At 36.5% G+C, this 12,033-nt stretch overlaps 1 protein-coding gene across 14 annotated transcripts in view; it reads right to left on the bottom strand.

Annotated features, from left to right (window-relative positions):
- FMR1 (fragile X messenger ribonucleoprotein 1) overlaps nt 1-12,033 on the bottom strand; it is a 40,115-nt gene that overhangs the window by 16,228 nt on the left and 11,854 nt on the right. For all 14 annotated transcript variants that reach the window (XM_061408649.1, XM_061408660.1, XM_061408652.1 and 11 more), the window contains exons 3-9: nt 9,416-9,509; nt 6,847-6,918; nt 6,423-6,571; nt 4,663-4,756; nt 4,452-4,568; nt 2,083-2,253; nt 1,909-1,987 (exon numbers count right to left, since the gene is read on the bottom strand). In XM_061408649.1, the coding sequence (XP_061264633.1) occupies nt 1,909-1,987; nt 2,083-2,253; nt 4,452-4,568; nt 4,663-4,756; nt 6,423-6,571; nt 6,847-6,918; nt 9,416-9,509 (776 nt within the window). The remainder of the gene's footprint in view (nt 1-1,908; nt 1,988-2,082; nt 2,254-4,451; nt 4,569-4,662; nt 4,757-6,422; nt 6,572-6,846; nt 6,919-9,415; nt 9,510-12,033) is intronic.

Genomic DNA, 12,033 nt, shown 5'->3' with positions numbered 1-12,033 from the left:
ATCCTATATATAGATAGATAGGATATATACAATTTTATGTATTTATATAAATACATATATCCTGTGTATTAACTATGACTGAACAATTAAATTCAATGTCAAAATGGGTGAAGAACAAGCAAATTATTAGAAAAGTTTGTGGGAAATAAGAGATATCTTGTTTGAAATCTGATTTTTTAGCACTTTGAGTGATAGGTTTTTAGAAAACACTTTACTGAATAAAAGGAACAAAATATAATTAATTTCAGTTCCATTGTTATTGTTGTGTTAGTCACTCAGTCGCTTCTGACTCTCTGTGACCCCAAGGCTTCCCTGGTGGCTCGGACAGTAAAGACTGCCTGCAATGCAGGAAACCCGGGTTCAATCCCTGGGTTGGGAAGATCCCCTGGAGAAGGAAATGGCAATCTACTCCAGTATTTTTGCCTGGAAAATACCATGGACAGAGGAGCCTGGCGGGCTACAGTCCATGGGGTCACAAACAGTAGGACACGACTGAGTGACTAACACTTTCACTTTCATTCTAACTATAAAATGTATGCAACTGCTTGACAATCTGTAAATAAGAGGAAAAAATACCATTCACAAGCCCACTTCTCCTGAGGTAATCAGGAGAGTGCTAATCATACATTTCCCATACACACAACTGGCAGTGACATTACATCATCATGCTCTTTAGTTGACTGTATGTAGTATATAGTTGAGAAAATAATTCTGCATTATTTCACTAGTATTTACATTTTATCCTCAAACTGATTTTCTTTGGGTGAAAAATACTATTCTAAGTGTTTTTATAATGGCATAGGAAGATGTTTACAATTCTATGCTGACAAAAACAGCAAGCTAAGTAGAAGTGAAAGTATGTGAAGAAAATGCACAGAGTCCTTATTTTCTCTTTTAAACCTTCCAAAGGGCATGCATTACTTTTTGTAATTAGCCAAAGTTAAAAATGTTTTTTTGGAGAAGGCAATGGCACCCCACTCCAGTACTTTGTCTGGAAAATCCCATGGATGGAGGAGCCTGGTAGGCTGTAGTCCATGAGGTTGCGAAGAATCGGACATGACTGAGCGACTTGACTTACACTTTTCACTTTCATGCACTGGAGGAAGAAATGGCAACCCACTCCAGTGTTCTTGCCTGGAGAATCCCAGGGATGGGGGAGCCTGGTGGCTGCTGTCTATGGGGTCACACAGAGTCGGACGTGACTGAAGTGACTTAGCAGCAGCAAAAATATTTTTTAAATGTAGTATGTCCCAATTTTATTGATAAATTTAAAACATATGCAGTATTCTGATAAAACTCCACTTTGCTGATAGATTTTACTAAAGATAACTGCACTATTGAAGAGCACGGGTGGAGAGCTCCTATGTTATTTACACATGATTGTGATGGTCATGAAACGAACTCAAGTCAAAATGAAGAATTACAGCTGATGTTGCAGAAAGCCCAAGAGACATTCAGAATTACTTCTAGCTTTGGAATTTATTAGATTTAAATAACCTATATTCAGATCTTCAACGCTGAGGTAACTGTTAATTTTATAGCCCCATTAGAGAGATCAAATACCAATCTACTCTAAATTATAAAAAGGCCCCAAATGGCATTCATTTTGAAAAAACATTATTTAACATATAAATATATACAGCGAAAAGGCTGTGCAAAACTTATCCTTCCAGGAACCAGTAGGTTTGAACTAGCAAAGCAGTATCTTTTGTATGCCTTCTGAAAATGTAATCTTTGAGTGTATTTAACCAAATATTTTTTTGTATACTGCAGCAATAGACTCTATTTCAAAGACTAAGCTTCAGCTAAATGACTCCACAATGAGTGAAAATGGAATTCTATGAGCATAAGTAAGTTATTTACCTAACTTGTTTTTGTAGTGCGTGTCAAAAGCAATTTGTGACTCACCTACTAAGTTCCTTGGAACTTGTATGACATCTTCAGCAAATTCAAGAAAGCTTCGAGCCTTTTTCACTGCATCCTGATCCTAATCAAAATGGGGAAAAGGTTTAAATCAACAGAAGATGAGCTATCTGAAATATTGTTTTTATTTTAGAAAAAACTATTTAGTAAAATATTTACCTCCCCATAAATATGAAATGTGCAGGTATCTTCATCTAGATCAATAGCAGTGACCCCAGGTACCTTTCTAGCTTGCTGAATATTAGCACCATGAGTACCAATAGCTAGACCCATTAGATCTTCTCGTACAACAAACTGTTCATGAAACCTTGAGGCAAGCTGCCTTGAACTCTGAAGAGAAATGCACATCTGATTAGTATGCTTTATCAACTATTAAGACAACTGTATTTAGGTCAGCCATGTAAATTATCTTGACCCTGTGTATCAGTTTCTATTGGAAACTAACAGGTTTAAGAAAATATTTTGCACAGCTTAAGTACTTTTTAGGTTACTAAAGGTCTATGTCATTTGATATATTTTTGTTAATAGGAAAGGGCTTGTTGACAATTTTCCAAGGTAACCTTTGAAAACCTATTTGCAAGGCTGCCTTAGTTAACCAGTGACATCAATGTAATAATTAAGAAGCAGATCAACTGTTCCCAAATAAAAACCAGCTCACTGGGTCTGACAGACTCAATATTAAGTAAAAAAAAATTTTAAATACCATCTTCACAGAACACTGTATTCATTTCATTTTATTAAAGGATATTGGTGTGTATATTTTTCTAGAAATGGTGCCATTTATATAACATCACTAGATACTGTGGGTTTAGATACCTCTCTGATGAACATTAAAAGGACACCCTCCTACCACCACCCCCAAACCTGAGTAAAGGAATCATAAAAATTGTTGGTACATTAAACTGAATAATTACAAAGTCAGAGATTTACAACTTATCTTACATATCTGTCTGCAACCTAAAACAAGATCAGAGTCTGTAAGACCTTGTGATCTGGATCCACAAGTATGATGAATTCTTTATATTCAGTGATGACTTAACTACATTATACTGACACCCCAAAACTTGTGGATAATCACTCTCTTTAGATAGTATCATCAGTATTACCAAAATTTAATGTTTAGTTCTAGCATGCCATTAATGAAAACCAAACATATTAGTGGCTCATGTTGAAAAATGGAAATTTCTTATCTGAATATGTGGATCTCTTTAATATTAGTAGTGAGGAAAGATAGGCATGCACACTAGTTTCTCATTATTCAAACATACCTGATAATCTGAATGAATGTTAACTACTATAAACAATTTTAAAAGTATAAAATCCTTTTTGTAGATTAGAGTAAAAAAGTGAATCAAATATTCCTAGGACTTTTCAAGAGGTCATGTTTTTTGACTCCTGGTTGATTCACCTGGTTCATTCTTTTCACTGATAATTCACTGATAAATGATAAGCCAAAGTTATGATAACAGATCATTTAAGAAGAATCAGATGTTTAAGAAGAGGTAAATGAGTATATTTCCATATTACTCACAATGAAAGTAAGGAGGCTGTTCTGGCCTAAAAGCTATGAGAGAATCACTAAAGAAACCACAAACTTGTGAACACAGGGACATCAAGAAAGAATGAGAGTAAAAAGTAATTAAATAGACCTCCATGGCCAAAAAGAAAATAAAGGAGCAAAAGGAGATATGAATGTCTCCTCTCCGGCTAGGTGTTCAGCAATCTCAATTAAGTTGGAAGGTGGCAAGTTTTACAGACTTTTACAAGAATACAGCCTTTAGTAGTGGTCACCTTTTCTCTTCAAATGCAGTCTGGAACTCCTTTTTTTTTTTTTTTTTTTACTATTTCAACTGCTTGGTGTTTTCCCTCTAATGAAATGAATAATGATGAGGAAGTCTGGAATCTGACAATTACATACTGGAGTTGGCACATTAAACTAAAATCCATTTAGTTTCTATGGTAATGGATGGAAGTACTAAACAGTTATCAATGAAAATAAATGCATGGTAATGAAAATTATTGGAAGATTAATAAAAGTAGATAAAATGCACCTTAAAAGACGAAATAGTAAGTTAGGGAAAGAGCCTCTGGCAGGAATCTGAAGACAGGAGTTTTAAAGAGTGACAACCAATTAGAATGAAGAAGTTCTATACCCTTTTAAACAGAGATAAACATACATAATGAAAGGAATATGATTAGATATTTAAATACTCTCTAGTACTTTAATGATAACATGTTACATGGGAGCAGCATTGCTTCACTTTATTAGCAGCTTTGATGAACTTCTAGCAAAAAGTGAGTTGGCCAGAAGTTCCTTAACATACATAAACTGCTGCTGAATTCTGAAACCTCAGGCATAAAAATTTTAGTATGATTATGCATTGTACAGTTTAACTTTTTAAAATATAGAATACAAGGAATTGCTAAGAACAATAAACAAAGGACAAGCTGCCCAAAGTCATGTTTTGTAACCACACAGTTATCATTTCTAGATAGCCTTACAAGCATCGCTAGGGAAAACCACATACCTCCAGCTGCTTACTGGCTTCTTCATTTCTCAGTATCAGAGACAGCTTAGTGCGCAGACTCCGAAAGTGCATGTCAATCAGCATGTGTGCTCGCTTTGAGGTGACCTCACTGATGGACTGAAGGATATTTAAAAAAAACAAAAAAAAAGTTATGATCAAAGCAAATGCCCTAAATGAAGCACACCAAAATAGACAACTCAGAAACACTCACCAAAACCACGAGCTGATAATTTTCTGGATCGTAAGTTACAGAAAAGGCACCAACTGCCTTTTTAAAGTCTTTATGTGCAGATTCCTTGGCACACCTAGAAATAAAAAGAATAACCATTGTGAAGTTAAGATGAATGATTACCAACTACTGGTATAAATATATGCAGAGACATTTGCACTTAGTAGAATTGTAGATTCATATTAAACTTGATTTATGCAAAATATGCTATATCCATCTGTAAATTCAGTTTCTTTGCTGGGCTTCTCAGGCCAATCAAGCATTTGAGATTATAGACAAAGGAAAAAACCAGTTATGCTCTTAGGAAATTACTGGTGGTCCTAGATAATCAAAGATGACATCTTTAGGGGAACTTACCTCTCTGGTGGCTCAGCAGTCAATAATATGCCCGCAATGTAAGAGATTCAGGAGACCAGAGTTTGATCCCTGGGTTGGAAAGACCCCCTGGAGGAAGAAATGGCAACCCACTCCAGTATTCTTGCTTAGAAAATCCCATGGATAGAGGAGCCTGGTGGGCTACAGTCCATGGGGTTGCAAAGAGTTTGGACACAACTCAGAGACTGACCACCACTCTCCTCTGCAGGCTTCCTGATTTCAGTTATACATGATGCATGCATGGTCAGTCGTGTCTGACTCTCTGTGACCCGAGGACTAGAGCCCACCAGGCTTCTCTGTTCATGGGATTTTCCAGGCAAGAATACTGTAGTGAGTTCCCATTTCCTCCTCCAGAGGATCTTCGGGACCCAGAGATCCAACTCGCATCTCCTGTGTCTTCTGTATTGGTAGGGAAATTATTTTACCACTGAGCCACCTGGGAAGCCCTAGTTACATACGGTAGGTCACTAATTTTCTTGAGTCAACTGTTAAAAACTTTTGGGGATAGCTACCGGGTATCCAATTTTGTTCTGCTGTTTCTTTTCTAAAGAAAAAGTGCTGATCAATTTTAGCTTGAGAAGAAAATGTGTATGAATCAGAAGGCACAAACATACATATGCAATCTTTATAATTAAGAAGTAGGATTTCTATGCATTTTCAACTATTAATAGAAGTTAATGTTTATCTAAAGTGTAATGTCTAAATCAAATTTAATATATGCTCTTTCTTCTCTAAAGAGTCTTATTTAAGCATTACTTCATATCAAGGATGATGAGAGAAGACCTTTGGAAGCTTCTTTGAGCCCTACTTGTTATATACGTATCTCAGAATACTAGCTAAAAGGGAAAAAAACCTGGAGAAATCAACATTGCCTAGAAATTGGTTTGTAACTTATGACAGAACTGGATTAATCAGTTTTAAAAATCTTAAAATTCTATGATGAATGTTTATGTTAGAAAAAAAATGTACATTAGCTATCTATGTGGCCAAGTAAGTTTAAACAACTGGAATGTTGGCTTGATTCAGTTCAGTCGCTCAGCTGTGTCTGACTCTATGTGACCCCATGGACTGCATCACACCAGGCCTCCTTATCCATCACCAACTCCCCGAGTTTGCTCAAACTCATGTCCATTGAGTCAGTGATGCCATCCAACCACCTCATCCTCTGTCGTTCCCTTCTCCTCCTGCCTTGGCTTGATTACATAACCAGAAAAAGCTAAATTTTTTTTTTCACTGCTTTTGTAAGCCATTTATGTCAAAGTTCACTGAGGTTAAAAATTGATTCCTATTATTTGAAAATGTATTATTCTTTTAAATTAATTGCACAGCTCCTCTAAGTTCTCAGCCTTTCTTGCAAATCAACTCACATTTGTCTTAAGTCTTCTGGAACATCCAGTTTGATTTTATGAAAAGTCTCTTTTGTGGCAGGTTTGTTGGGATTGACCGATCGCAAACGTTCAATTGTGACAATTTCATTGTATGTAGCATCACAAGCTGCATATTCTATCACGTAAAACTGTGAGAGAGAAATCAAAGTCATTCCTGATCATAGTGTTTAAATTAAGAACAAGAAGCTATACCTATTCAGTTCTTTTAAAATTCTTTAAAGGGAAAAAAAGCTATTTGATCAACTAACTGAAACACACAAAACATACTGAACATATAAACATTTAAATAAGGTAATCAAGCTAGCTATTACTTTCAAATAGAAATCCAAACAGAAATGTATATACCTGAATTTAGAAAAGGAGAAGAGTGTAAGAAAAACAATTGAAATAGGCATTTTCCTACCTCACCCTTTATCATCCTCACTTTAGCTAACCACCAACAGCAAGGCTCTTTTTCATTTGCTCTGGAATAAACCTACACAAAAATTACAACATAGAATATTTCACGATTAAAATCATTCAGAAATTTGTAAATTATCAGACATCAAGGAAAATTTCTTAAAATGACCTTAGGTATCTTGCAAATCTGTTAAGTTGTAGACTTTTAACCAGACTGCACCCCTGCTTCTAGACAGAGACATTCAGAAACTACCTGGTTACCAGGAAGAGTACTGTAAAATATGCTTCCCTATTTCTCTGTGCTGTCTTTGTGCTGCCTCAGTAATCATCAGTATTCTGAATATGAAAGCTCGAGAAAAGCTGACCACTTATAAAGCTGGGCATGCTTTCTTTGGGTACTTTATGAGCTATGAAAATGTATCTAAACATGTAAAGATGAACATGTTTTTGTTTTACTTTAATAAGCAAGTAACAAGCTGCAAGTTAGTGACCCTGGCCTACTGCCTGGCTCATGGTCACTAAATGGGTAAGGCCACTGACTATTCAGCCCACTAAGGATACCACCTGGTGTTCATGTCTCCTGGGACTAAACGGACACTAAATGGGTCACTCTCTGGTCTCCTGTCCCCTTCTCCACTAAAATGGACAACTCTACACTGGCAATCCTCTGGATACCACCTTTCTCCTCTCACATACTGTGGATCAGTTCTAAACTGATCTCTCTGGTGACCACTTCAAAGTTCACTTATGATGTGCAGCATGGAACCTTTTGTGAAGACACTAGCAAATCAAGGTTAATAGGGAAAGAGACACATGGTGAGTGACAGAAATACTCAGAAGTAGAAAGAAGACAGGGAGGACAAGGGGATGGGGAGGAAAGGACAGAAGACAAACAACTCAGGTCCCCCTTTTACTACTGAAGTTCATAGTGACAAAACACAGTGATGAAACACAACTTAACTCAACCTACCTTTCCCTCTTGCCCCCATTACTTCCTTTCACCTCTGCTCTAGTCAGAGAAATAATGTCAGTTATTTGTTAACTGTTTTGTCATCCTAACAACAGCTTTTCATTGGTTCCCATTGGTCATGTGACTAAAGTGCGCAAAAAGTCCCCTCTATCCATTACTATTATGAGCATTCCTGGTGTAGACAGACCAAAAGACCTAAGTTAATGGTTATACAATACAGTGACTAAATATAACTTGATTGAACCTACATTTTCTTGTAACCATCAATTCCTTTCATCTCTGCTCTAGCTAGTGATAACCTCAGTTATGTATCACTGTTAGTGGGGTCATGTGACTCAGTTGAGCACTATAAAGAAAAAACAGTCCCTTTTATCAACCCAAACACTACTATGAGGCCTTCTGATACAGACAGACCAAAAGTCCTGGTCCTTGACCTCAGGAGGCATGTAGTCTCCTGGGGAAGTGAACAACTAAAGGTCCTCAAGTACAGTGTTTGTACTCTCTACTTGAGTCCTGACAAAACCAAACCCAGTTCCTTCCACCTAGTTTAAGTACTGAGTACATCTTGGGTAAATAAATAGCACTTGAGAAAAGAACACAGGCTGGACATCGAGACCTTCCTTGAGCACTCCTTAAAATGGCACTCTTGCCCATACATCACCTTCCATCCTTGGTTTTCTTTCTCGGCCTATTCACAATGGCCCTAATATTAACTCTCCTCACTAGAACAGGAACCTGTTAAAGGCTGGGGCCTCTTCTGTTTCACTGCACCATCTGTACCCAGCACAGAAAATAAGAATTCAAGGACCTAGTACACCTCACCGACCTGCACAAATGGATTCTTAGCTGCTTCCATCATCCTGCAAATAAAACTGCTACCATTAACAAGGCATTGTGGAGAAGAGAAGCGCCTTAAAATTGAGTATGTGCAGGGGGGTGAAGAAGAGGATACTACACAGGCCAGCTACAACATAAAGCTGACTCGAAGTTCCTGAAGTCTCACAAAAATTTCCAGTGGCTACAGAAATCACAAACACAATCTTTCTGTCAATGTGTTACATCTCCATAGCACCTTTTGGTCAAAGACATTACTGGCACATAAGCAGTTAGTTCACAGCATCTCCTGTGAAAAGATATTTTACCTATAGGTATATATACTAAAACTCGTAGATGAGTTTTTAAAAATATCCCAGAAGGCTCTATCACTACTTAAAGAAATCCTAGGATGCTGCTCTATTGAAAGGCATGGTTCTTTTCCTAACTCATTTTGCTTAAAATGGGGACATGGTTGTAAACTAACAATATATTATTCAAACAAGATTCAGAAATTGAGGAAATGGGGAAAAGAAATCCTAGTGGACAAGGGAAATCAGTGACTTTCCAAACTGTGCCTTGAATGCTGTTCAGGCAGCCACATTTAAGCATCAATAATGTATTATGTCAAATCATTACTAGGATGGTGCAGTCAAAAGCCTATTTGCATAAGAGCTATAATTCTCAAGGTAGACTGAAAAGCATTAAAGACAAGGGATACAAACGGCGCAAACAAGTTAAATGTTCCCAGTTCTTCAGTGCTTAATAACTTGATGGTGGGGAGACTTACCTCTACTTCATCGCTTTCATTTATATCTTTATTATAACCCACAGGTGGTGGGAATCTCACATCATGGAATGGAATCTGCCTGTCTGGCTGCCAGCTGCAAATAAGCAAACACAATTATTTAACACGTTTTCTGGTTTAACAGAAGGGATGACTATGCTGCCATCAACCTTTGGTTAAGTATAACCCTTTGTTTTTCTAGTTTAAAGAAGCAAATGCTTTAAAACTGTCAGTGTTTCACTGAGTGGGGGCATAATGGTAATATACAGACATTTCAACAAAGTCTGCATGCAACACAGCAGCCTTGTAGTTCTATTTGGAGTATTTCTCTAAACACAATAGATCAACATTACAACTTAACAAGTCTTTCTTCCAATAATTTCAACTTCTAAGGATTCTAAAATTCAGGCCATGACAGCAGTTTCCTTTGGTGCTTTAATACGTTAGTATCAGTATGTGTTAGTAATGTCATCACCATACTTCTACTTGCAAAGGAATTTTAACCACATTCCAACAACCACAGAAACTGATCTTAATGCCCTCTAATTTCCAAGCAAAATGGGGTGGTCAGCACATTAGCAATTCACAACTCACTTTTCCCCCTTTAAATTTTAGATCCCGCGAGGTGGTCAACTCTTGCCACGGATAGCTGGCTGCTGATCAGTATGACGTACCAGCATGCACTGGACGGGTGGGGTCTCCTAAACCACAGAAACCCAATGGAGACAGCCTACAGGAGTTCAGTAAGTTGCCTATGTTTTTTCATTTAAAGTTATATGGAACAATTTTGAAAACACCTAATTATTATATCATGATGATATGAAATATTAAAAGATAAACTCTGCAAAACGCTGGCAGATTCAACTGCTAGAGCAGTCATTTCTGGGTTTTCTGTTAAAGGGCTTTCTTAGTAAAATCCTATCAAGAAATTTGCTATTTGTTTTGGGGGATTTTTTTTTTTATATTCTATTATATAAGATAGCAAGGTAAAGTCAGAATTTGTGGAAATCTGATTCAGGTCTATGTTACACTGCACCTATTTTCTGCATTATTATAAACCCTTGAAAACTCTGCAACTTAAAAAAAAATTATCTTCAGGGAATTCCCTGGTGGTGCAGTGGTTAGCACTCGTCTCTCTCACTGCTGGGACTCTAGGTTTGATCTCTGGTTGAGGAACTAAGATCCCACAAGCCGTGCAGTGTGGCCAAAAACAACAACAAAAAAGTGTCTTTACTGCAGAAAAACTTTTTTTAATATACTTACTGAAATTAGTGATCAATGTTACAGATAAACATATATATCACAGATTCATTGCTAAATTTTATTGGTAAAGCATGTAGTAGTACATAATTTTCTTCATTCCAAAGAAGGAAGAATTATTTTAAGGATACAGAGATAAAAATTCAAATTCTTTTTTTTTTTAATGTGACACATGGAAGACAAAAAGAAGACATCTAAAATTATGTGGTATTATAGGAGTTTATCATTGAAAGGAAAGAAAGGATATAAGCTGAAGTTTTATAAAACATCAGGTTTGTTTTTGTATGCTTGCTTTTAAAAAATCAGAAAACAAAAAGGAAATGCAAGGGAGTGCAAAGACACTACTTTGGTAGGGACCTATCAAATTCTGGTAACATGCTCAAACCTAGTGTTGAATCACATACATAGTACACAAACACAAGGAAAAAGGTGATCTATTTCAAATTCCCAGCATGACAGTAAGAAGAGAAACTTGTACACAACTATAGTACAGGAGAGAACTAAAAGGTCCAAAGACAAAATAATTTTAAGTTTATAGTAGAAATCTGATTGAAAACATACGAGAACTGACCACTGTAAAAACTAGAAACCAAACACATTCTTAAATGCATAGAGGAAATAAGTATTTGCTTAATACTTTAAAAGAGTAGCAAATAAAGAAAACTCTCCCTTTATGGAAAATAGTGTTTACCTCATGATGGAAGCAAGCAGATAAAGAGTATAAGTACAAGAAAAAAATTCCTCTCCAAGTTATTAAAGATTCCTCTGTTAGAGGCATGATGCTGTTATCCAGTCTATAATGCATGGATAATCATGTAATGAAGCAGATTCTGAAACTTTTGGCTCTATGTATTCAAAGAAAGGTATTCTATTACCCAAACTTGTATTTTGGACCAAGACCATTTGTCTAGAACTGAAAATATGATTGGATACTCTAAATCCTTTTATCTGTCCCCTTAAATTTTAGGCATCCGAGACTACTACAGTTGACCCTTGAATAACCTGGAGGTTAGGGCCACTAACTCACTCTTTGTGCAGTTAAAAATCCATGGATAATTTATAGTCAACTTTCCATATCCAGAGATTTATGGTTTGTATCATGGATTCAAATGACTCTGATTCATGTACTACTGTAGTATTTACTACTGAAAAAAAATCCACATACAACTGGTCCTTTACAGTTCAAACTCATGATCCTTGGTCAAGGGTAAACTGTACTTTGTCCTGTTGGTAGCTAAAAGATCCTGCTAACATTCTATTTATACCATGTCTTGGTCAGATACTGTATTTTAACAGATTTATTGAGATATAATTCACATAACCCTATAAGCCATCCACTGAAGTGTACATACAAGTCAGTG

This window comes from Bos javanicus, chromosome X (assembly GCF_032452875.1).
Source record: "Bos javanicus breed banteng chromosome X, ARS-OSU_banteng_1.0, whole genome shotgun sequence".
In the NCBI taxonomy this organism is placed as follows: domain Eukaryota; kingdom Metazoa; phylum Chordata; class Mammalia; order Artiodactyla; family Bovidae; genus Bos; species Bos javanicus.
The sequence above is the reverse complement of the archived record's forward strand: the minus strand, read 5'-3'. Positions and strand labels throughout refer to the sequence as shown.